Genomic DNA, 27717 nt, shown 5'->3' on the forward strand with positions numbered 1-27717 from the left:
GATTTCAGCCTATTTCTTAGAAAATATGTATTTTTCTAATTAATATTAAAACTTCAAACCTAGCTTCTGTTGGTCATATTACAATAAAATCCTAAGGCTGGATATCCCATGTATAATAGAGGCCCCTATCATCTCATCATCTCAAAAACAAAGTTACTAGATGAATTGAAGGAATGTAGACTACAGATTACATTAGGACCAAGAGGGCTGTTTTAGGAAAATAAAAACCTTTCAGCTAATGCCTACCACTAAAGGCCTCTGCCATCTTTCCTGCAACTACTAGTCTTGAGCAGAAAGTTTCCCAGTCCTTGACCCAGATTTACTTTTGAAGTACTCTTCATAATTGAGAAGCAAAAAATGTATAAGTTCACAAGCAAGTTACCCATTTGGATTAATAACTGAGTGCTTATCATTTATTTCAGGTCACTGTAAAATTGAATGTGAGCCACTTCCCTGAAGAATCAATATTCTTGCTAATAAAATAAAAATAAATGTAATTGAAACAGCATACAGTATTCTCTTGCCAATATCTTTAGTGGGCTTCTGTAGTAAATAAAAGAGAAGATCATGGTTTCCTATTTTCTAAACATACTTTACTGGTAAGAATGCAAAATACATTTGAACAGATTTTAATATACATTTCTTTTTGAGAGAGAGAGAGAGTGCATGAACCAGGTAGGGTGGGGGAGAGAGAGGGAGAGAATCTTAAGTAGGCTCCATGCTCAGTGTGGAACATGACCCTGAGATCGCAACCTGAGTTGAAATCAAGAGTTGGATGCTTAACCAACTGAGCCATTCATGTGCCCCCTAACACACATTTCTTGATGACCAGCTATTCTATGGAAAATATGGGGATTGAGGTGACCAAAAATTAACCAGTCCTAGGAATACCTTGAATAAAAAAAGTCTATCCAGCAGCTTATGCTGTATAGTTGCATCAATTGCATTAACAAGTGCCAAAGATTGGGATGCCTGGGTGGCTCAGCGGCTGAGCATCTGCCTTTGGCGAAGGGCATGATTCTGGGTCTGAGGATCGAGTCCCACACTGGGCTCTCTGCAGGGAGCCTGCTTCTCTCTCTGCTATGTCTCTGCCCCTCTCTCTCTGTCTCTCATGAATAAATAAATATCTTTTTTAAAAAGTGCCAGAGGTTGATTTAATTCAAAAAATATTTGAGTAATTGACCCTCAATTATTCAGCTGTGTCTGTAATTATAGGATATAAGCTTGATGTGTTGGCAAAGGATATCAAAAATGATCAAGTAACTTCTCTAATTTCAAAAAACTGATAATGAGTAAGATCCTAAAAATAGGTTTGATATCATGCTTGTAGGTTACAAAGTGCTTTTTTGAATCATTAGATCAACAAATCATTACATAATCTCTGTTCAGTATATGTGCTGCCGAAGCCAGCATTACATAATCTCTGTTCAGTAATCACATTTCATATGTGGGGAAACTAAAGATCATGAAGGCCCTGTGGACCTACACAAAGACCTAGTACATAGTAGAAACCCTGAGCTTCTTTTTGAATTCCTGTGCCATCAGCCAGCCTTTCTTATAGCCCCAAATGTTACACCACATTATCACCATTCCCCACAACTGGCTTTCATTCTCAAAGCACAGCTTTGATTATGGTGCTCTCTTTTCATGCAATGTCTTTTCCTGTTTCACCAAATCCAATTTATTGAGGGTGCCTGGGTAGCTCAGTTGGTTAAGTGTCTGCTTTCAGCTCAAGTCATGATCCCAGGGTCCTGGAATTGAGCCCCAACTTGGGATCCCTGCTCACAAGGGAGTCTGCTTGTCTCACCCTCTTTCCTCTTTCTTTTCCTTCTCTCTCTTTCAAGATCCAAATCCAAGATTATAACATTCATGAAAAACTTTCTCCTATTACTCTAAACAGAATGAATCACTAACCACTTTGACCTTCTTCCATTATACTTTTATTTCTTTTTTATAAATCTTACTAAAATGTCTAATAAAAACATTCATTTACATTTCTGTATCCTTCTCAAGGAGACTGTAAGTTCCTGTAGTACACAATAATCTAACTGTTCCCCAGTACTTAAGGGGAGTATAGGGTCCTCAGTGAATGTTTAATAAATAAAATACATTATGAAAATATTCAAATTCCTAATGCTAAACAAAAGAGCTTTTTCATATCTCTGACCTATATGGGCACATAAATTAACAGATTATTCCTCTTTGTCCTCTTTGTAAAAAAAAAAAATTAAAATCAGTATATCAGTGGTAACATTTCTCTTACTCAATTATTTCTCCCTTATTCAATTACTTTGCTAGTTTTGTTATTAGCAAAACAAATTGGGTGACTTTGTGTCTATCCATACCTCTACAGAAATTGTAGTGCCCATAAAATATGAAGTCATGAATAAAATTATTTGTCACAGGACAATGCAAAAATCATAATATATGTGTGTGTATATATACACACAAATGCACATACATATATATATAATCGTACATAAAATTTTATATATATATTACATGTATAACCACAGGATTTAACATTTGTGTCAGCTATGGAAAAAACAATTTCAGATATTTTAGTTAACCAAATATATATTCCCTTTCATATAAAGTAAATGCACACAGCAAAGATTTTACAAACTTCATTGAAGAATGACTTCTGATCATCGGTTTCCATAAATCTCCTGATGGACATTCTAGAAACAAACCCCTAAAGGAGGAAAAGGTAGCAAGTGGTGAAGAAAATAAACTTTTCTGCAGTAAATGACAAAAACATCCAACAAGATTCTACTTGTACAATGAGCCTTTTATTGTGTCACAATGACAATCTTTGTCCCCACAGGTCAGGAAATTAGAAAAATATCCTTTCCCTTATAATTCCTTTCACTAAGGGAAAGGAAGGGAAATGAGTTGGAAAAATTAGAGAGGAAGACAAACCATGAGAGACTCCTAACTCTGGGAAATGAATAAAGGGTTGTGGAAGGGGAGGAGGGTGGGAGGGGAGGTGGGTGGGGGGTTGGGGTAACTGGGTGACAGGCACTGAGGAGGGCACTTGATGGGATGAGTACTGGGTGTTATACTATATGTTGGCAAATCGAACCTCAATAAAAACAAAACAAAACAAAACAAAACAAAAAAAAGAAAAATACCCTTTGAACAAAGACTACACTTCTCTACTCCAAGTTAAAATTGTTCATAGCTAACAGCCCTAACATTAATGAGGGAAACTCTGCCATGATCCATAAGTTGGCTACAAATTAAGGCCAGCCTAATGAGCCTCTTGGCATGACTTGTATAGGGAAACTGCTGTCTCTCTTGGTTATTTTGAGGTATCAGACGTTTCTCAAACATTAAATATTAATTCTTTGGTATTAACATCAGCAATCCCAGTTAAAACTATGGGAGGGAGAATAAGAGGACCAAACTATCCTCAACATAATTTGGTAAATGAATTTTATAATAATTATTTCTTGAAAATGCCAGTTTAAAATATCATTTGCTTAACCAATAGAGCCAAGCAGGCACTGCTCAAATTATTATTTTTAATGACATTTGGCTTCATTGGGCAAAGTAAAAGAGAACAAAAGACGGGAATAAAATAATTTAGAACCTGTTTCTAATGAATAAAAAACTAATATAATGTTCTCTTAATCTTAGGAATATCCTCTGACCTGAAAAACAAGAGAAGGTGATAAATATCTTATTATATCTTGTTCAGTACATAATACTTCTAATAATTTTTCATATAGAGAACCAGTATCACCTGATGAGTTATTTCCTTATATAAATGGCTAATATATCCAAGAGATAATATTTCTCCAGAATTCTACATGAATTCAGTAACATGGTAGCAGAGTTATTCTTCTGGGTAAACTTCTGGCCTAAGTTTGATCAAACCAAGGCAACTGAAAGAAAGTAGCTGCAATAGAACAAGGTGAAAAGTGAGGTAGTGGCAGCTAAAGGGCTCCTTCTTCCAATATCTTAAGAATGCATCCAATTTCTCTCAACTATCCAAGACTTAAGTAGAGGAATGAAATACAACCAGGGGCACACTGATCTCTAGCAGCAATCATTCCAAGCGAGAGCCCAGTGAGAGCTGAGATCCACCAACAATCAGAGGGAAGTCAGTTCTAATGCTCTCAGGAAAATCAATCCCAGAAAACTTATCTCTTATCCACATACACTGGCTCTTCAGTGAAATAAATTAGAATTCCAGGGAAAACATAATATACCTGCCTACTTCTTCATGACCAGGTTCTGGCATCATCCAGAAGAAAGTAATGAATCCCAAACTTTCAAGCGTATAAAAAGCTATTGAGGTGTTAATTTATTATACAGATTTCCAGGAATGCTCTTCTAAAAATTCTGACTCAATAGTGTGTGCTGACATAAGAATTTGCAACTTAAGCAAGTATCCAGATAATTAATAATTTGTGCAACAAACATTTGAGCGTATAAAATATGCCAGACACTTTAATTAGCTGTATGCAGTGGTGAACTTAGGTTCTCGTGAAAGAAGACAGAGAATAGTACATGAACATATATAAATTTTGAAAATAATTTTATGTTGTAATATGTTATGAAAAACATAAAAAGATAAAATAATAGAGTGATGAAAAGAAGGAAAGGCCTATTTAGAAAATGTGCCAAGAAACATCTCTCAGAAGACATTTGAGCTGAAATTTAAATAATATATATAAAGGAGACACTATTTGAGAAGTATAAGAGTAAGTTTCAGAGACTATGAACACAAGTAAAAAGTTCCTAATTCAGGAAAGAGTATAGTACCTTCTAAGAAAGAAAGGTTATTGAGACTGACACATAGTGAGAAAAAAAGTGGTGGAAGATAACTTAAGAGGGATAGAGACAATAAATCAACAGAAACTAATAGGTGCTGATAAGATGCTTGGAATTTATCCTAACTGCTAGTGAAAGCCACTGAATGACTTTAAGTAGGAGAATAACCATATCAGGTGTATGTTCAAAAGATAACATTTTTTATAACTATGTGAAGAATGTTTGTAAGTTGACAAGAGTAAAAGTAGGGAGAACCAGAAAGTACTGAGATGGTCAAGTGTGAGATGTCAGAAGCTGGGAATGATTAGAGCAATAAATGTAAGACTACAAAGTGTTGGCAGCTTTCAGGTATATTATTAAAATAGGTGCTTATAACTGTTTTAATGGCTTATTGAGGAGGGGACAAAAGATGACTCATGGGATTTTTTTTTTTTTTTTTTTTTTTTTTGTCTTCAGCCACACAGAGTATCATGGCATCATTTACTAAAGAGGAAAAAGCTAGTAGAGGACTTGGTTGAGAAAAAGGATGTGTTTGGAAATCAAATACTGTTTTGTTCATATAAATGTGGGGCATCCATTTCACATGCAACTGGAGATTTTTTTTTAATTTTTATTTATTTATGATAGTCACAGAGAGAGAGAGAGAGAGAGAGAGAGAGGCAGAGACACAGGCAGAGGGAGAAGCAGGTTCCATGCACCGGGAGCCCGACGTGGGATTCGATCCCGGGTCTCCAGGATCGCACCCTGAGCCAAAGGCAGGCGCCAACCCGCTGCGCCACCCAGGGATCCCCTGGAGATTTTTTTAAAGAGTTTTTATTTATTTATTCATGACAGACACACACACACACAGAGATAGATAGATAGAGAGAGAGAGAGAGAGAGAGAGAGAGAGGGAGAAGCAGGCTCCATGGAGGGAGTCCCACTTGGGATTCAATTCCGGGTCTCCAGGATCACACACCCCGGGCTGAAGGCAGGCGCTAAACCACTGGGCCACTGGGGCTGCCTGTGAATGGAGATGTTAAAGCTACTGCTGGATACCTGAATCTGTAGTTCAATGAAGTTAAGAGAATGTGTATCATATTTAAAACCATAGGAATGAGTAGGTCAACTATAAAGGTATTAAAGAGAGACAAAAGGTAGAATGGTAAACTCAGGAAGAATCCATGAAAGTTTTCCCAAATGTAGATAGAGTCTGAGAAACATAAGAGGAACCAAAATGTTAATTAAAAGCAGCCAATAATTTGAGAGCTAAAAACAAAAGAATAAATCATTACAGGTCAGAAGGAGCAATCACCATGCCAATGGCTCCAGAGATTGATTAAGAGAAGAATCTAAACATTTCCAATGGATTTGATTACATAGAGGTCATAGTTAACCTGGCTATATATTTTGAATGGTATCAGAGGAATAAAAGACCTATGGAGTAAATAAAGCAAAGAGTCCTAGGATCATATTGGATATATAATGCTTTACAAAACTGAGAGCTTTCTTGATTACCTTTTTTAAAAATCTGTGTTATTATAGCAAGCCCAGAAACTCTGGGATTCTAAAAGTTACTAAAGCATAAATTTATATGTGCACTAATGCCAAGGTCAAACAACACTCATTCTGGGATCCAGATGATATCCAATGTCTTCTTAGGGCCTCAAAAGGGTCTCTCCACCTATGTCCAACAGAAAGCATTATCTGTATACATACTCTCTGCCAGCAGAAACTATGATTGTCTACTACATTCTTCAAAGTGCCCTGTTTTTAATAAGAACTATATAAGTGTGTACTGTTGATTTAAATGCACTGTGTCATATTCCATTTTGCTAGTGTTGAAAAATGTTAAGAGCATTTTACATTACTTTCCCAGAATTTTCACATACAGCAAAGTTTTCCAAAGCATACAAATTTCTGCATTAAAATGTTAATTTTCTGGTGCCTTAATTAATCATGTTCAAAGTTATGTTAGCTATTTACATTGCACCTACTATCACAAACACTGTTATATTTCAAGCACATGATAGAGTATTGACATCAGCCTGGTATTAATGAAGTAGCTGAGAAATAAAATGAGATAGAAAAAATACAATCACATGCTGTGAATACCACAAAAGAAAAGATATAAGGTACATATCAGATATGAAAAATGATAACAGAAGAAGGATTTGTTATGGGTAAAAGAAAGCATAGGTGTCAATGATCACCATCTTATCACAAAATGATTATTTCATTGTGCTTGAAATGTGAACATATGAACTCACAATCACGTCTTACCCAGCTCCACTACGTCGTTATATAAACAGACATGATTTGGGACCTAAACAGGGGAAAGAAGCTTTAGCTAGACTAAGAAGCCCTGTTGGCCCTTTCCCCACAATTCAGGGATGTTTCAGGAGTAGACTATGATCCCTGAATTGAATAGATGACGAGGTCAAGGCTAGTGAATCAGTTTCAGATTGTAAACACTCTTAAGTTTTAGGACCTTGTTTATCACTATTCCAACTTCCTGAGATATTTCACATTCATGGGAGTTCTGATCTTCCTTTTATTTTTCTTTGGAAAATACCAGAGAATCTGAGTTGCTCCAATGTAGAGTTCAACTAGTTCATCTATACCAGCCAATCAAAACTCTTTAGCTCTCTTAGACTGCCTTAGGTTAATATATACATGCGGAATACTCCATGTCACTAGTATTCAGGTAAATGTTAGACTGTAAGTTTCACAAGGGCAAGGATCTTGGCCTGCTTTGGTTACAATTTATTCCTAATGCCTGAGACAGCACCTGAGCTAATATAAGAACTCAACAGGGCAGTCCGGGTGTCTCAGTTGGTGTAGCGCCACCTTCAGCCCAGGGCGTGATCCTGGAGACCCGGGACTGAGTCCCATGTCGGGCTCCAGCATAGAGCCTGCTTCTCCCTCTGCCTGTATCTCTGCCTCTCTCTCTCTCTCTCTCTCTCTCTCTCTCTGTCTCTCATGAATAAATAAATAAAATCTTAAAAAAAAAAAAAAGAAGAAGAACTCAACAAATACCCAGTGTTTCAAGAAGGTCAGATTATTGTTTGAGGTAGATGGGTGACCCCACTGTAGAAATGGTTTTCTCTTGGTATAGGTAAGGATTCCTAGCATTCCCAGGTGAAATAAAATTACTGAAATATATTTTCCCACTAAAACAATATTATTAAAAGTGTTCTGACGTCTAATACTTGTGAATAATACTAATTTAAATAAATTCTGGTAATTGTGAATTAAATACTCAAAATTAGTATCATTCTATGGCTCTAAATCAATGACTGAGAAATTATCACATAGAAAAGAATGCCTTCATAATTTGGAGACTGACCAGTCCATAATTTTCTATCACTTGACCCTGACAACCAAAGAAAAAAGGTGTGATTAAACAGTCTATACAGAATGTCTGGTCTTAATACCCAGACAACTTGTTTTAGCAGTTTTGAATCTCTGCCATCTTTCTGCAAACACCAGAAGCCAACTATTCTGAGAAATAGAAAATCTCAACTCACTCTGTACATACTCAATAAGCATTCATTCTATGATTCTGAACACTGTTCCTAACTTTCTAAGACATGAGATTGTTCTAAGAAAAAAAAAACAAGAATATAGGCAGAGCTACAATGATGATACTATTTCTTCTATTCTGGCAGTCTTACATTGATTCCTGTAAATACTTCAATCTTGCCAAGACCTCACAGCACAATTAACATTTTTTTTTCCCCAGAGAAATGCAAACAAAAGAAAATATCCTTTTCTGAAGTAGCTAAGCAAATTACTTGGTTAGCTATTTTACCAAAACAACCCCCATATTGGTGGTTTTATGATACTGACTATATATGTCAGAATGAGCTATCTCTAAAATAGAGCAATTATCCTCAACTCAATAATTTCATTTTGTATATCAAGAGTATTACTTGTATTACCAAAACCTAAAAATCTAAAATAAAATTTGATTCTTAAGAGCTTAATCAATGAACAAATGTATACTGAATGATTACACCATGAGTTTACTGAAAACTGTATGTTGCAGCTCAAATGCAAATGGCTATTTTATATTAATTAAAATATTTCACATTAGATTTAACTTGTAAGAAATTGTCCTGGGTGTATAAGAAATGGTCATTTTTCTAATTTTCAGAAATCAATAGTTGTAATTCTATAAAGAAGATCAACTAGAGCTCATAATGTATGCAGTATCACTTGATATCTATGTTTTAAATGAAAAAAACTTTAAAAATATGAGAGTGTTGTGGTTAGCTATTTTTCATTTTTACAACAGCTTTAAATTCAAATAGGTAGGGTTACTTAAGAATACAATTATTTTTTTTAGAACTCTTCTGTATCTTTTTATGAAACATAAAAATTCATTCCTTAAAAAGTGTAAGTAGTCTTTCTTCAGGTTTTACAAATGACAACTCTATTTCCCCCTCCACATTTCATTTACTAAGATTGACCCAAAGATGACCCTACTGTGATCAAATCTTTCCTTTTTGTCATCTTCCTATTCAGTGAAATGTAGGAGGAAAATAAATCACGTGAGCAAAGCACTAATACCCTTTAATAAGTCTTCAGTTATTTATCTTGGGTCTTCCCTACAATCGAGAGGCCAACTCAACCTACCGCCGAGCAAGACCTGACAGGCACAAGGAAAGGTAATCATATTGAAACATCCAGAGAGAGTGATTCCTTTTCACAGTAGGTGTTAATAATACCACCAAAGTTATTTTAGAAGCACATTTTCTTCCTTTACGCTTTTATTGTTAAGCTTGAATATGTCTTGGCTTCATTTTGACATTAGTTTCTAACCTAAACCTTAGATTCTGAATGATGTAAATGATCAGATTTACTTTTAACTTCACTTTGGGGTAAAGGTCAAGTTTTGATACTCATAAATTACTAAAGAAAATGTAAATTCTGAAGAACAAGGTAGAGAGGCAAAGCCAAACTCTTAACTACAGAGAACAAACTGATAGTTACCAGAGGGGAGGTGGGTGGGGGAATGGGTTACATAGGTGATGGGGATTAAGAAGTGTAATTGTGATGAATACCAGGTGCTGTATAGAAGTGTTGAGTCAAAATATTACACACCTGAAACTAATATTACACCATATGTTAACTGTAATTTAAATAAAACCTTTAAAAATTCATAGAAACTAAATAATTAAAAACTAGAAAATAAGGTATTTAAGACAAAGAATCTATTTCAACAGACAAATGTGGAGAGTTAACTTTTCATCAAATGACATGTAATAATAATCCAGATCGATCCCTTAATTAATTTCAAATATAAGGTTATCTTAAGGTCACAATTTTATTTGTTATAGTATAACTATTGTTTTAAAACATGCTCTTTTGTATCGTCATGAAAGCTGAATAGTTCTACTATTTTACAAATTATTTCTATCTTACCAAGTGATGAGGGCAAAGTCAAGTACTCATTGGTTTAAGTAGCTGATAAGTTATGTATGGTCTTATCTGATTTCTGTTTATGCTAAAAAGGAAGGAATTACTATCATTTTATAGAATGTTGTGTGTGTGTGCTTGTGTGTTATAACTTTGTGGGAACTGAACAGGAGTCTTATTCACCATAGAAATTTATTGCTCAATCTATAATTTTAAAAGTTAAATAATCTATGTTCATAATACTTGCTAACACTAGATCTTAATCATTCCAACAACAACAAAAAAAGAAATAATAATTATATGACACGCTAGGGGTATTAATTATCACTACAATGGTAATCATATTACAATTTATAGTATGTATCAAATCAACATGTGGTACACCTTAAATTTATACAGTGTTATATATCAAATATATTTCAATTAAAAAGTTAACTGTCAAGTAAACACTTACTCTTTATGAAATTTGAATATGCTGTAGGTTGTACAGATTTGATTCCATATGAGTACTTTTCTATCCACTGATATCCCATCAACAGTTTAGTAGACAGCCTTAATCATTATCACCTGGGAATGGAGGCAAATAGAGTTTGATGTGCTTCTTCTTTCCAAGCCTGGGTTTTAACTCTGTGACCCTTTGTCATAAAACTCTGTTTGCAGGACTCAAGTCTATTACAAGTATGGCAATAACAAGAGCTATATCAAATATATCATAAAGAATGCATTTTCAGGATCCACCCTCTTCCCTTCATCTTACATGTTCCCATTAGATCGATCATGGAATTACAGAATCTTAGAAATCAGTTAAACCTTCATTTTAGATTAGAAAGATAAGGTCCAGGCAAGGGAAATTACTTTGCCAAAGTTATACAAGCAGAGGTAGGGACTGGGCTAGAACACAGTCCTCCAAAGGAATGTATAGTCACAACACTCTCCAACATAAAACCACACAGCTAGTTTCTGTTGTTTACAAAACCATGCCTAACTTATTCACCTGGCATTCAGGGCTTCTACTTTTGCTGCCCTAAACATTCTTTTCTACTTTATCTTTCCCTTCTTATAAAACACCACTCCATTCAAAATGTTTATGGATATCCCCAAGGCTTTCTTCTACACTTGAGAAGGTTTTGTCCGTATTTATCTCTCCATGGACAAATCCCATCTATATGCCATCTCCTTCACAAAGAATTTGATGATTCTTTTAACTGAGACCTTCTATCTGCAGAAAACCACTCGTGGCATTTTCCACTTTCTTTCCCCTTACACTGATTTGTGTATGTTTTAATGCTCTTCCTAAAACTGATGCTAGATGCTGGGAAAGCCTGTATCAGAGTCACCCTAATAATCTCGTTTGGTTTTTCTAAAGCTTACGATAAAGTTTCCACATTGGCTAAATCTACCCATAAATCTGGCTTTTTCCCTCCCTTAAAGCAAAACAAAATAAAACAAACAAACAAAAAAGTCCCAAGTCACTTCTAAATTATAAAAGATCCTTTTAATTTAATTTTTTTATTTTTACTTTTAGGTGCAATGATGAAGAGATTTTTCCTAGTTGTGAATATCGTTGCATTAGCCTTGCCATTTTTGGTGAGTCAATTTCATCTAGTCAATTGTAGTAAGACTTTAAGAAAATTTTATTTAAAAGTTCTAATTATGCAAATTTTTCTAAGTGCAGTTGTACTTACTTCATATAACAAAATAATTGGGGATCCCTGGGTGGCGCAGCGGTTTAGCGCCTGCCTTTGGCCCAGGGCGCAATCCTGGAGACCCGGGATCGAGTCCCATGTCGGGCTCCCGGTGCATGGAGCCTGCTTCTCCCTCTGCCTGTGTCTCTGCCTCTCTCTCTCTCTCTCTCTCTCTCTCTCTGTGACTATCATAAATAAATAAAAATTAAAAAAAAAAGAACAAAATAATTGCATACTGGCTATATTTTCTTTAAAACAACTTATTGTTACATTCTGGGGGAAAAACAATAGTGGAAATATTTTAAAATTACAAAATGCTCTAAAAATAATTCCTAAAAAATAAATACATAAATCATATTTCAGATCAGAAATTCCTTTAATTAAATTCCTATCTCAGATCCTTTTTCTTTAGGAACTAAATCCTTAAAACATTAGGAACTTGGTTAAAGATTTTCCACCAGTATCAAAGACCTTGAACACATCTACTTTTAACATTCAAATATCATTGTGTCTTTTGTTATACTCCTCTCATTATGTCAACTGACTCCTCCCCAGGGATAGTATCCATAAACAATTCTATGGTTTTCAGACATTTTCTTGAATTGCATGCTATATGTTAAAGCTATTGGACCAAGGAAAAAGATTTGGCTTTTTTCTTTCTTTCTTTCTTTCTTTTTTTTTTTTTTTTTTTTGACTTGCTTTCATGTGTGTTGGCTTTTGCTGTTTCATTTTCACGTTCATTCGGGGATCCCAGGCACTTATTTGCCAATAGCAAGAGCAAGAAAACAAACAGAAGATGTTATATGACCATCTCTTAGATTATATATTTTGGAAGACACTATTGCTTGTTTCATAATTCATGTATTACTAAATTTAGACTTGCTTTTAAGTTGATATCTATTAAATAATTCTATTAGGTAAATTCTTGGAGTCAAACTCTAAAAATTTGTATTATGGCTTTCACATTTATTTTCTTTCATTTATTCTTTTCAATTTATTGTAGCCACCAGCACATTGCAAACTTGGGTTCTTTCTTTGAGGGACAGGATTAAAATTTATATAAGAAAATTATTCTTTTAGGTTTATGGACACAATTCCAACTTGTGTTGTGGGGGAGGGGAGAGGAGTTGTGGGTTCTCACACACCACCAAGTAATTTTTGGACACCACCAGAGTGTTGAAGAATTTGACTCAATTCTGACACTATCTTCCCAGAGATAGTGTCAAATTTCACAAGTTAAGGTTTCAGACCTACAAAACCTCCCACTTCAGACCTTAGTTGCAAGCCCGGGCTGTTACCTGTAGTTCTGAAGACTGGCTATAGATGGGAAGTTCCCACAACTCCCTTCTTGGGCTTGGTTAGTTAGCTAGAGTGGCTTACAGAACTTAGGGAATGTTTTACTTACTAGATTATGGGTTTATAAAAGGATATAACAGTCAGATGGAAGAGATGCACAGGGTAATATATGTGGGAAGAGTTGCAGCCCTCCTATACCCTCTCCAGGAAAGTCATTCTCCCTGAATGTCCATGTGTTCACCAAACTGGAAGCTCTCCCAGTTCATCCTTTCGGGCTTTTGTGGCGGCTTCATTACATAGAGATGACTTATCAGCCATTGACAACTGATTCAGCCTCCAGTCCCTTAACCTGTCCCTGGAGGATCAGGAGGTGGAATTTAAAGTCCCAACCTTCCAATCAAGTGGTTGGTTTTTATGCCAACCAGCCCCTATCCTCAGGTGGGGTCCAAACGTCATTTCATTAACATTATAAAATACACCTTCTTCCCCAAGGCACCCCCATCACTTAAGAAATTATAAGGATGGGGATCCCTGGGTGGCTCAGTGGTTTAGTGCCTGGCTTTGGCCCAGGGCGTGATCCTGGAGTCCCGGGATCGAGTCCCACATCAGGCTCCCCGTATGGAGCCTGCTTCTCCCTCTGCCTGTGTCTCTGCCCACCCCCTCTATGTCTATCATGAATAAATAAATAAAATCTTTTTTTAAAAAAAAAGAAATTATTAGGGTTTTAGGAACATAACTGTGCCAGAAACTAGAATGAAGACCAAATATATATTTATTATAAATTGCAGTATCACATGATCCACAACTTCCAACTCTATGGCAACCTCTTCCTGAGCAACTTGATCCTCCTCTAGCTCCCAAACACTCCTTCCCATTTTCACAAAGGCTTCAAGCCAGAGGGACATGAACAAATAATTCAAAAAAAGAATGAAAGTTTATAGACATATAGAATTTTGGAAGTAAGGCTTCCAGGACCTTGAGGGGGCTAGCTATTGTTGGGAAAAGGTCATTTATTACTGTCTAATAAAACCTGAGTTTTGAGACTCTTCAAATGTATATTGGTGGGTCACATGCTTGAGGGATAATTGCCAACACGTATCTTGAGGGATTTAGAGGTAAAAGAAATTTCTAAAGGAATTTTTATATGTTAAAGTAGACTTCCAGGATCCTGGGGCTCAGGATCAGGGGCAATCAGGCTAAGATTGTCTTCTGCCCTGAGCAATGTATCAACATTGAGGCAGTTGAGTCTGTAGAGGAATGTCACTCTGCCTGATTCAAGGACTTGTCATTGAACTGTACATAGTAAGGAAATTTAATAATTTTTCTTTTGCCTTTCTTTCTGACATCATTATGACCTCATGTCAAAAGTTTATAAAACCATTGTGAGTTTCTAAAGCTTTAAGTATATGCCTATGGAACTTGTTTTCTCTCCTGATTCCCTATACATGTTGCAATCCAGAATTAAGAAAAGTATTATAAAAACAAGTGAAAGTTGATTTTTTAAAAAAACACTATTATTTATATAACATTTATATTTTATGTGAAAGGCAATTTTTTAACCTAAATAAATCTCATAAATATCTTAGTAGGAGAGCAGAAAGTATACTCAATGCTCCTCTTATTTTTAACAATATACATTCAAAAGGCAAACAAAATCCCTCCAAAAAACCCAATGTACATTCAATACAAACTTAATATGTTACTTATATTTTTCATTTAAGCAGCTATCATGTATATTTGTTGGCACAGGGGTCTGATGATCATATTACTTTCAACCTTAAACTCTTCTCCCCAGGGTTGATTTTTAAAGATTTTAATTAGTTTATTGCTGTCACTTCTTGAGTAGTTCATAGGACTTATAGATTAAATAACCATGGAGAATGCTTTACAATATTTTACAATATTAAAAACATGGAAACCTTGTTTAGTCTTTAGTACAAAAGATTTATAAAACCACACGCACAAAAAAAAAAAAAAACTGGACTCTGCCTAATATTTTTTTAACTTATTTCTTCTTTCTGTGAACCTCAGCAGGGTGCAGAGGTGCAAAACCAGGAACAACCAACTGTAAGTTTATTTAAATTATTTCTAACAGAGATAAGAACTCTGAAGTATAATATTATACAAAGTTCAATGATATTTAAATGCCTTATATCTAGAAATTAATAAATATACCCCATAAAATAATCTCATAATCTTTGAAAAAAGTATCACCTTAGCAACCAAATGTATGAATCAATCTCAATATTCATTTGAAAACTGTGGATTCTTTTTATAACCCAAGTCATGTGTTTTTGGTTTTCATGTTTATTTTGCAACATGAGAAAACTGTCTTAAAGTTTAATATTGGGAAAAGAGGAAAACAAATGTAAAGTTTAGTATCTCTCCTCACTGAAGACTTGGGGAAAGATCCCTCTCTGACCCATCTTTGAATACTTCTCATATGTTTGCACTGACCTCCTCTTTTTCCCAAATATGTTTGAATGAACACATTTAAATGTGTCTCCTTTCATGAGAAGTACTTGCTTTGCAGTATAATTTTGTTGATTTGTTTTTACTCATATGAAAAGGTCTAATGGCATATTTTTATAAATGCACATAAGAGACACACAGAGGCAAAGAAAAATAGAAAATTCCCTAACTGAAAAAAAAAAAAAAAGAAAATTCCTTAACTGATTTTTAGTGAATAAAATGAAGCTGAAAATAATCCAAAGTATAAATCCAGGCATCCTCTCACATCACATTATTTTACTACTCTGCTACAATTAGTTTAGAAAAAAAATGTACCCTCAGCCTAATCTCTAGATAAATAAATTTGTAAAGAATTACAAATATGTGGTAAGAATACATATATACATATGTACTTACATATATATGAAAATATATATATGCACATATATTTCTGTGTGTGTGCTATGTTTAAACACAGTATGTCAAAGCTCTCTGAGATTTTTCTAGCTGTTGTACTTGCTATAATGCCCCACGTTTACTGAACACTTTTCATACATGCCTAAACCTAGGCAACGTGGTTTTACATTATGGATTACCTCAACTAATTTGTTTGAAGCAAACATTTTGGGGGCATCTGGGTGACTCAGTGGTTGAGTGTCTGCCTTTGGCTCAGGTCATGATTCCAGGGTCCTGCAATGGGGCTTCCCAGAGGGGACCTGCTTCTCCTTCTGCCTCTGTCTCTTCCTCTCTCTCTGTGTCTCTTATGAATAAATAAGTAAAATCTTTAAAAAAAAGAAACTAACATTATTTTTAGTGTTTGCTGAAAATCAAAAAGTGGAAGGGAAGAGGACAAATCTGTATCTTTGTAAAATAATATAGTGATTGAGTTCATTACTTCCAGTATTGTAGTTATTTAAAGTCAAACACTGAAATATGTACTTCAAAAAGTTCTGATTTAAGATATCTCTATATTCTAACCTACAATAATGCCATCTGCATGATGTATTCTTTTTACAGTGTCGTGAGAATGATGAAAGACTGTTCAATCAGAAAACTGTCAAGTATATCCCTATTCATTATGTGCTAAATAGCTTTTCTCACTATGAACCCAACTACTACCCACATAGACCAGCTGAACCAATTAATCATCAATATGTGCCTTATCCATTTTATGCAAAACCTGCAGTTGCAGTTAGGACACATGCCCAAATTCCTCAATGGCAGGTCCTGCCAAATGCCTACCCACCCACTATGATGCATCGCCCACAACTACATCCATCATTTATTGCCATTCCCCCAAAGAAAATTCAGGATAAGACAAGCATCCCTACCATCAATACCATTGCTACTGCTGAGGCTACACCTATTCCTTTCACTGAACCAAAAGTGAACACTGCAGTCACTTCAGATGCTTCCTCAGAATTCACCATCACAAGCACACCTGAGACTACCACAGTTCCAGTTACTTCACCTGTAGTCTAAAAACTCTGAGGAAACACCAAAGAAGACAACGCAGGTAAATGAGAAAAAGACAAAAATAAATAGTACAGACAAGATTCATGTATTTATCAGTATAATCATAATACCTAAAATAGTATAATAGATAAATTAAGCTTATTATGAGAGTAAGCAAAATGAGTTCATTATAATTGTAATTTGGTGGTGCCATAGCATTGATATACTAGATTCTGTTCCAATAAGAAATGAAATATCTTCTTTTACAAACTACAGAAAAATTAGAGATTTTATTAGCAAACTTTATTTCAATAATTGAAACACTCTTAGAATCTACTAGTTTTGTTTCATTCCTACTCATACACAAGGAAAGTAGAGTACCATATTATGTTAAACTTACGATTTTTCTTATTTCAAAAATAAATTTTTAGAACATTTATATAGAATATGAGGGTAAATACATTTTAAACATTTAACCATGTTCTTGCACTCTTAATTTTGCCCTGAATCAAACAAAAGGAAGTACATTTTCCATGCATTCCTTTATTTCAGACATCATTTCTGAAAGTGTCCAGGAAGCCAGGCACTCAAAATTTCTTGTATTCTAAGATGAACCCATGGGAAAATTGGAATTCCTAGTTTTAAAAGCACATATATACTAAAGGAATACTTTCAGAATCTTAAATGTGATGCCAACATTTCCATTTATTATTTGGATCAATGAATAATGGCAAAATCTAAACTGAAATTTATGGAAAGAAATTAAAGGGAAAGATAAATAAAATAGAGAATAACCAGGATGTGAAGTACTTTGGGGGAGAAAGTTGTAAAATTTTAAGGTTCTTTGAAATAAATATTTTCAGTGCATCACATTGTCTACACGTTATATAACCTGAAATACAACACAGTGACCTGTGATACAAGGGAATAGTATTAGACCAGAGAGGGTATTTGTTTCATCTTTGTGACTTAGGCAAGTCATTGCTCTCTCTGAACTTTCATTTTCTCTTAATTTTGGGTTCTATAGGGTTCAAGTGACAGTGCATATTGTGGAAAGATTGTAAAAATGATCAGTCTACAAAATGTATTAAAAGAATAAAATCCGTAAATGCTAAAATTTACTTTTAACCAATATCTTGTTCTTACTAAATGGTAGAAATGTTACATAGTTATCTCAGATTACTCCTATAGCAACCATATGGGACAGATTATATTACTATCTTGAATTCACAAATAAAAAATAACTGGCCCATGGATATTAAATAAATTACCACAACTCAAAAGTTCAAAACTGGGAACCAAACCAAACCTGTCTGGTTTCAGATAGTAAAGCAAAATTACTGTGCTATTTCTACACAGACTGTCTAATGCACAGAAATAGGGAAAACACATTATGGTTTTCTTAGACAAATGTATGTGCAAATTATATTATTTAGCTCTTATTTAATAGGACATATGGTAGGAAAAAGAAAGTGAGATAGTAGATAAATTTTTGACTTATTAAAATTTAGAAAATAAAATAAGAAAATTAATAGAAGCAACATGAAAGCAAGTAGTAAAATTACATATTTTATTGATTCAAAATGTTACATGATTCCGTTTCTAATGAAATAATCATTATTTCAGTAGTTATGAGTAAACTCATAAACCTAAATTTCTAAGTTAAAAACAGTGCATAATATCACTTATAAAGAAGCATATTAAGGACATTGTCTTAGTGTAAATATTAAGCAAAGTCAATTATTTTCAGTTACTATAAGCCAAGTTTAAATATTTAAATTTATAAAATCCTTGGAAACAGATATATGAGACAAATCACTTAAATAAGAGTCTACATGAGAACTATTAACATACTATTAGCTAAATTCCTCAACTTTCACCATTTTTTTATAGGTCTTGCTGAAACCAAATGACTACTCCAAACTCTTCCTTTGGTCACTCGTCTAAATTCATTCAAGAGAGAATGTGATTTTGATGAATTTGGCTCCTTTCTCTTCTCATCTCACATTTTACATCCAGATCACATTTAATTTTTTGTTTCTTGCACAATAAAGCCATTTGAATGCAAGCGGATCTCTTAATTGAGGAGTCTGTGGATTATACCTCAGGGATCTTTGAAACCTTGAAATTCCAAGGCAAATTTAGTGTGAATTTGAATAAATAAGTTTATCTGGGGGCAAAGTTCATAATGTTCTCCAATTCTCAAAGTGGTCCATGGTCTAACGGTGATTAAGAATGTCTTCTCTAGTATGACACCAGAACATCTAAACTTACAAGTACGTCATCAGAACTAGAAAAGGATTAAGTTAACATTTTCCAATCCAAGGGACCACAAAGTGACTCTTGGGAACCCTGGAAACTCCATCAGCTTCTGTAATTTTGCCATGGATCTGTGTTTGTAGCTGTGGTATCTATAGCCTGCCTATACCCAAATTGGCTCCTAGGAATTATCTAAAATTAGCAATACTGTGGAGCACTTAAATTTAATGTTAACTCTAGGGCAGCCCAGTTGGCTCAGCGGTTCAGCGCAGTCTTCAGCCCAGGGCCTGATCCTGGAGACCGGGGATCGAGTTCCACATCGGGCTCCCTGCATGGAGTGTGCTTCTCCCTCTGCCTGTGTCTCTGCCTTTCTCTCTGTGTGTCTCTTATGAATAAATTAAAAAATCTTAAAAAAAAATAATGTTAACTTTGGAGTTTCCAGGGTTTCATATCTATCTGTCCAAACATAAACATGGGTATGTGCATGCACATTGCGCGCACACACACGCACACAAGGAAACTTCTGGAATTGTAGTCTTCCAGTCTACAAACATTGGTGAATACTCAAAGTCCAAAAATAGAGTTTTCCCTTAAACACATATTGCAAGGTAAATGAATGGGTTGTTCATGTGCTTGCTCCATATTTAACACATCCTGCCAGAGAAAATATAAATTACTCAACCCTTACAAAGTGCTTACTGTCACCCTTCTAATACTTTTGTGAAACCCTCAACAGATGTGTTATTATTTAGGAATGATCTTTAGCCCTTTACCAACTCATTCATTCAAATTCTAGAGTCTGGAAGAGGAAGAGAGGCATGGTCAGGAGCATGGGATGGCTGGACCTCATTTGCTATGACTATTAACTATTAATTTCTTGAAAAACAAAGCAAAAATGTGGAAGAGGTAGAATTTATTTTATTAGTTAAAAATATCATCTAGTAGGTACAAGGTACTATAAGAATCACAGTACTATATAATGATATTTAATAATAACAATATTTAATAATAATATGCAATCAGTATACCCTATAGACCAGTCAATATTCTATTTGTTTACATATATTTACTAAATTAATATGTACCCATGGACTACATGTTGTTGTTGCTGCTGCTACTGTTGTTATGCTAGAGAAATGAAATAATTTTCCCCAAGTGGGGCTGGGGTTTCAACCCAGATAGTTTTGCTTTATTTTTTTAAGAGAGAGAGAGCAAGAGGGGAGGGGGACAAAGGGAGAGTGAAAGAGAATCTTAAGCAGGCTCCACACCCAGAATGGTCTGACACAGGGCTCGATCTCACAACCCTGAGATCATGACCTGAGCTAAAATCAAGGGTTGGAGGATTAACTAACTGAGCCAAAAAGGCACCCCACAGATAGTTTTGCTTTAAAGTCCTTGCTCTTAACCATTTGAACACTACTATATAAGCATTTCCACTCTGGTAGGTGAAATAAAATATGAAGCATACTTTGAAATTTTTTTAAAAATCTTACATATAAAGCTTTCACATATATTAATCTTCACCAATAATCTCTCTTTTTTTTTAATTTATTTTTTATTGGTGTTCAATTTACTAACATACAGAATAACACCCAGTGCCCGTCACCCATTCACTCCCACCCCCCGCCCTCCTCCCCTTCTACCACCCCTAGTTCGTTTCCCAGAGTTAGCAGTCTTTACGTTCTGTCTCCCTTTCTGATATTTCCCACACATTTCTTCTCCCTTCCCTTATATTCCCTTTCATTATTATTTATATTCCCCAAATGAATGAGAACATATAATGTTTGTCCTTCTCCAACTGACTTACTTCACGCCATCAGGGAAATACAAATCAAAACTACAATGAGATACCACCTCACACCAGTGAGAATGGGGAAAATTAACAAGGCAGGAAATAACAAATGTTGGAGAGGATGCGGAGAAAAGGGAACCCTCTTACACTGTTGGTGGGAATGTGAACTGGTGCAGCCACTCTGGAAAACTGTGTGGAGGTTCCTCAAACAGTTAAAAATAGACCTGCCCTACGACCCAGCAATTGCACTGTTGGGGATTTACACCAATAATCTCTTAAAATAATTTGTTACTGCTCTTCATTTTCTATGTGTGAAAACAACTTCAAAACAGACATAAAGTAGTGAAAATTTATGGGCTTTGGATTTGGATAGAACTCAAAGTTTCAGCAAAAATTATCCTTACCGTGTGACCTTGAGCAATAAATAGAATAAAAATTAATATTTTTGATTCTTTGATATATATGTGTCAGGCTTTGTAACAAGGATTTTATAGGTATTAGTTTATTCCATGTGGTACTCTGTTAGATACTATTATTATGCTCATATATAAATGAGGAAACTGAGACTCAGATTAAGTAACTTGCACAAGACCATAAACCACTAAGTAGTAGAGTTTAGCTTGAACTCTAGCAATTTAATGCACCAGGCTTCATTACCTTATTACTAGACTATACAAACTGTAATCAGAGATATTCATTAATGTGCCCTATATTAACTGGGCATTCGGTCAATTTTCGTTCTTTTATCCCTAAGTTCCCTAAGTAATATTTCCAAGGACATCCATTGCCCACAAGGTAAAGTCAACTTTTATGATTTTGCTATCACCTTCCCACATCATCTCTTTTCCTTACATCCTCATATCATACACTCCAGTGACTTAAAACCTCTGGTGGCTACTTTAGCTGTACCAATACCAACACAAGCATTTTTCTGAAGCTGCTCAAGTTCTTCTGATAATTCATTTTTTTATGACTATAACTGCAACACATTTTCTTCCTTTTTTTTATAATAAATTTATTTTTTATTGGTGTTCAATTTGCCATCATACAGAATAACACCCAGTGCTCATCCTGTCAAGTGCTCCCCTCAGTGCCCGTCACCCATTCACCCCTACCCTCCCCCCCGCCCTCCTCCCCTTCCACCACCCCTAGTTCATTTCCCAGAGTTAGGAGTCTTCATGTTCTGTCTCCCTTTCTGATATTTCCTACCCCTTTCTTCTCCCTTCCCTTCTATTCCCTTTCACTATTATTTATATTCCCCAAATGAATGAGACCATATAATGTTTGTCCTTCTCCGATTGACTTATTTCACTCAGCATAATACCCTCCAGTTCCATCCACGTTGAAGCAAATGGTGGGTATTTGTCATTTCTAATGGCTGAGTAATATTCCATCATATACATAAACCACATCTTCTTTATCCATTCATCTTTCGATGGACACCGAGGCTCCTTCCACAGTTTGGCTATTGTGGACATTGCTGCTAGAAACATCAGGGTGCAGGTGTCCCTGAATTTCATTGCATCTGTATCTTTGGGGTAAATCACATAATCGAAATCTGATTTCTTGGCTTAGAGATCATATATATATTTTTAAAGATTTATTTACTTATTTTAGAGAAAGTGAGGCGAGTACAGAGGGAGAGAGAGAATCTCAAGTAGACTTGCCTCTGAGCATAGAGCCCAGGTGGGGCTCAGTCTCATGACACCAAGACCATAATCTAAGCCAAAATCAAGAGTCAGACACTTAACTGACTGAGCCACCCAGGTGCCCCTTGGATATCACATTCTTAAGAAAACCTTTCCTGAACTTCCAAAATCAAATGACCTACTAATGTGCTACCACAATATCCTGTTTCTGCCAGTTCCTTCCCCCTTAGTAGTCATCAAACACTGTTACACCTGCCTGTCTACCTTTCCTGCTGGCCTATTATCCCTATGAGCATAGGAACTCTATTCTGCCCACTACTATATCCAAGGTAAAGACTTGATACAGGGATCCCTGGGTGGCGCAGCGGTTTGGCGCCTGCCTTTGGCCCAGGGCGCGATCCTGGAGACCCGGGATCGAATCCCACATCGGGCTCCCGGTGCATGGAGCCTGCTTCTCCCTCTGCCTATGTCTCTGCCTCTCTCTCTTTCTCTCTCTGTGACTATCATAAATAAATAAAAAAATTAAAAAAAAAAAAAAAAAAGAAGACTTGATACAGTGTAGGAACTAAATAAATATTTCCTACACTGATCCAAGGTAAAGACTTGATACAGTGTAGGAACTAAATAAATATTTGTTAAACAAATGAGTAAATAAAGGAATAAGTAGATTGTTAATGACTGAAGCTGAAACACCCATTTAGGAGGATTAAATAACCTAGACCTTCCTTGCTGAAATCTAAAAAAAGTAAATGTTGACTTCAGCAGTTTATTTGTGATCACAAATCAAACCACCAAAGCCAGTGATATTGTTAAACCAAGTTTAAACTCAAAAGGGAATTACTACAAATCATTATCACCAATCACAGCAATATAAAAGTATAAAGAGAGAATGTTTTTATAACTTACTCTCAATTTTCAAGGAAAGAAAGCTGAATGTCAACAGAATGATAATTAAGTTACTATATCAACATTATGTATTATCTTAACTTTAGCAGACTATTTAAAAGGAGATGACATCATGTTCTCTTCCTAATATGATATACTTGAGGAGTGGCCACATGCCCATATTAATGAAATCATGACTATAAAGTCAGACTGATGAACAAAAACAGACTTAAAATATCAAGCATATTCTTTTTTTTAAAGATTTCATTTATTTATTCATGATAGACATAGAGAGAGAGAGAGAGAGAGAGAGAAGCAGAAACACAGACAGAGGGAGAAACAGGCTCCACACTGGGAGCCCGACACGGGACTGGCACGGAACCGCTGAGCCACCCAGGGATCCCCAAGCATATTCTTTTATGTGCATATTTTATTGACTATATTGAAAAATCCCAGAAACTCTTGAAGGCAAGATTAAACTCTTATACATTCCTATAAAATAATATTTGGCATTAATATAGCTATTTTCCATATTTAAAAATCATTCTTTTGAATCACTCATCACAAAATACCTACAACCATTACTGGGATGTTAAGACAGAACTTTAATGAATAAAACCTTTAAATATTTCAGGCCATAGAAATGATAAATTTTAAACTACTGATTTCAGCTAATAGTAAAAATAATTAAAAAGTTATAAAGAATAAAATAATTTTTCTAAAATTTATCTTTGAAACATATTTCCACAAAAATAATCCATGAAAGTAATTGATGTTGTCAACATATCTGACTTTCTTTTAATCAGTATTAACCATTAACCCTTGTCAACAGTAATGATATTAAAGTTTTCTCAATCTCTCCCCAACAGGAAATAAGTAGGAGGGACATCAAAGTATGAAAGGTTTATTTATTGAAAGGGTGCTTACTAGTTTTAATTTGGAGACAACATCTACTAGAGAAGAATCAGCTTGGTAAGGAGAAGATAAAATCTGCCCAGAACACTGAGGAGAAACCCTCTTCTAAGGTATCTAACACAGGTAAGAGTGTGGAACATAAATTTTTCATTAGACTCTGGGCTTTCCATAGTTTGGACACAAATGTAATAGTTAAACTAATCACTGAAATGATATGCTGACTGAGATAAACTGAACTTGTTTCTAATATTATACTAATTATTATGGGAACTGTTCATACACCATCAAAAGACAGAGTTTCACTTTTTCTGCAGTTTAATCAAAGCTTATTCGTATGAATTACTCAAATTCTATGGCCAAATAGCAACCTTTGATAAAATGCAAGTTAAGTAAAAATCATAAAGCAAGTTTGTCTTCATTAAGTAAAAACTTCTGTAACAGGAATGCTCCATTCTGCCTAAGACACTGCTGAAAAAGTGGGTGCCAATTTCAATGCTTGCTTCAACCCTTCCAGGCCTCTATAGAAATATTGACTTAAACATCATAAAAGTATGAATTATAATTTTTAGCTAAAACTTTCTAAAAATAATTTTTACTTAATAGGCTTTTTCTTATATTTAAAGAAGCATTATGACGTTAACCCTAATTACCCTCATATTATTAGAACTTTATAAAGGATGCAGAAAGCCTTTAGGTAACCAGCAAATTATTTAGTGATAGTACTGCTCCCTGAAAAGTCTCAATATCATGATTTACTAAAATAATTTACACTATTTACACTATAAAGTATGGACTGTCTTTATTCTTAATTTCCTTCCTTCCTTTCTCTCTTTCCTTTTTTGCTAGAGTCTATGAAGAAAAGATGAAGATCTTCATCCTATCCATGATTACCTTGAACCTTACTACATTCTTCTTGGTAAGTTTTCAAAGCTCTTCAACAAGAAATTTTTTCCCTTTTAGAAAAAGATAAAGAGGTTCATATCAATCATATGCCTCCAAAAAAAACCTTAGAGTAAAATATCATTGTGTTTGTAACCAAGATAAGGCATGTTTTGTTGCTTTAAAAAATTTGCCATGAACTCTGATTATTATATCCCTTTCTATATATTCATGTAGTGGGATTATAAAACATCAGAAGCTTATGTCCACACAAAAATATGCACAAGGATGTTTATAGCAGTTCTATTCATAAGTACCAGAACTTGGAAGCAACCAAGATGTCCTTTAGTGGTGAGTGACTAAACTGTAGTACATCCAAATAATGGAATATTATTTGGTACTAAAGAAAAATGAGTGGGCTTCCCACCAGGTGGCTCGGCGGTTTGGCTCCGCCTTCAGCCCGGGGCGCGATCCTGGAGACCCAGGATCGAGTCCCACGTTGGGCTCCCTGCATGGAGCCTGCTTCTCCCTCTGCCTGTGTCTCTGCCTCTCTCTCTCTCTCTCTCTCTCTCTCTCTCTCTCTCTCTCTCCTCTCTGTGTATTCTCATGAATAAATAAATAAAATCTTTAAAAAAAAAAGAAAAATGAGCTATCAAACCATGAAAAGACATGGAAAAAATTTAAATGCAAATTACTAGGTGAAAGAAACCACTCTTTATACTGTATAGTTCCAACCATATCACATTCTGAAAAAAAGGCAAGGTACAAAGAATTTGGGGGGCAGTGAACCATTCTGTAAGATACTATAGTGGTGAATATATGCCATTACACATTTGTTAAAACCTACAGAATGTACATCAAGAGTGAAATCTAATTTAAACTATGGACTTTGAATAATGATGTGCATATGTAAGTTCGTTGACTGTAACTAAGGTACCATTCTGGTGTGGAATACTCAAAGTGGGGGAGACTGTATATGTAGAGGCATGGAGTATATAGAAACTCCCAATACCTTCTACTCCATTTTGCTATAAACCTAAAACTGTTCCAAAAAGTAGACTTAAAATAATAAAAACAAAATTTGAAAAAAAAATTAAAAATGCTTACTTTTTTTTCTTTTTACTAGTGAATATTTTTAAATTCAACCAATATGACTCATGACCAATGCCACACATTTTTAGAAATTTGTATACTTTTTTATTTGCAGACAAGTGAGAGTCTTAAAACTCATGACCAATCAAGACAAAAGCTATTAAGGCTGAATTCACCTTCCAAAACCAGAAAACCAAAGTCCTCTCATGCCCAGGCTGCACTAAGACAAGCCTAAGCCCAGACATCAAAGCAGCCATCAAGTCAGGCTCCACTTACTGAGACTCAACCAAAATCATCTTCATCAGTTTTACCAAACCAATTCCCAGTATCTAAATTTGAAAAATCTTCAAATTCCAGGTCTACATCCAAGCATTCATTATCTTCCCAAGATGCAGCAAAAAAGATCCACCTTTACTAAAAAGCAATTCCTAGCTAATAAGATTGTACAAAAACAGCCACAATCAAAATCAACTTCAAAAAAACAGAACACAATCCACAAGTCTGCATGCAAACTGATTTTGACTGGCAAGTCTGAGTCCAAAAATCCATCTCCCACCAAAACTTCTATAAAAAGGAAGAAAACTACTAAGCCTAAGCAGAAACGGTCAAAAATTATCAAGTCTCTACCCAAGCAGACATCATTTTCCCGCAATATGGGAAAAGGGTCTTGTTGCTAGTATTACAAGAAAATCAGCTGTAAAGACAGAAAAACTAAAGGCTTCCACTGCCACACTTGCACTTAAATAGACATCATCTTCCCAAGGTGCAGTAAGAAGCCACCGGTTCCTAAGTCTAAACGGCCAACGTCTATAGTTTCTAAGAGTGAAACAAAGAGAGCTTCTTCCAAGAGGTCTCCACCAAACAATATACCAGGCTCCAGGTCTGCTTCAAAAAGAATTGCTAAGTCCACAGCCAAGTCTCAAGGATGCACTTCTGCCAGAAACCAGGGTCTAGCTTCCAAAAGCAAACCAAGGAAGATGAAACTTTTGCATTCTGTTAACCAGTCTCCAACAGATCCAGAATTCCTAGGTGCTCCCAAGCACTATGTGCACAAATCTCATCCACCACTATCTTGTCTAATAAAATCTCCTCCATCTCGACCTCAAACTCCTGCATCTAAACCTCGTATGCCTTGTCAAAGTCAACCAAAAAAGCAGTCATTTGAGAGCTCTGT

General features: G+C 35.2%; 1 protein-coding gene across 2 annotated transcripts; it reads left to right on the top strand.

The window, feature by feature from the left end:
• Positions 1 to 3640: 3640 nt before the first annotated feature.
• Positions 3641 to 19122, top strand: CSN3 (casein kappa). 2 transcript variants are annotated; one of them, XM_077848267.1, is made up of 6 exons: positions 3641 to 3673; positions 9292 to 9434; positions 11711 to 11772; positions 15198 to 15233; positions 16635 to 17133; positions 18966 to 19122. In XM_077848267.1, exons 3-5 carry the CDS (start codon positions 11716 to 11718, stop codon positions 17097 to 17099), a joined length of 558 nt encoding a protein of 185 aa, XP_077704393.1. In that variant the 5' UTR covers positions 3641 to 3673; positions 9292 to 9434; positions 11711 to 11715; the 3' UTR covers positions 17100 to 17133; positions 18966 to 19122. The 2 variants fall into 2 exon arrangements, with proteins under 2 accessions (XP_077704393.1, XP_077704394.1); XM_077848268.1 differs by having other exon boundaries at positions 15201 to 15233.
• The last annotated feature ends 8595 nt before the right edge of the window (positions 19123 to 27717 follow it).

Source organism: Canis aureus, chromosome 14 (assembly GCF_053574225.1).
Source record: "Canis aureus isolate CA01 chromosome 14, VMU_Caureus_v.1.0, whole genome shotgun sequence".
Lineage (NCBI taxonomy): Eukaryota > Metazoa > Chordata > Mammalia > Carnivora > Canidae > Canis > Canis aureus.

Bases quoted from the DNA above. Each gene is read 5' to 3' on its own strand.
- CSN3 (XM_077848267.1), top strand. From the start codon at position 11,716: ATGATGAAGAGATTTTTCCTAGTTGTGAATATCGTTGCATTAGCCTTG. The intron at 11,773-15,197 runs GTGAGTCAATTT...TGTGAACCTCAG, and splicing joins CATTAGCCTTGCCATTTTTG to CAGGGTGCAGAGGTGCAAAA. The intron at 15,234-16,634 runs GTAAGTTTATTT...TTCTTTTTACAG, and splicing joins AAAACCAGGAACAACCAACT to TGTCGTGAGAATGATGAAAG.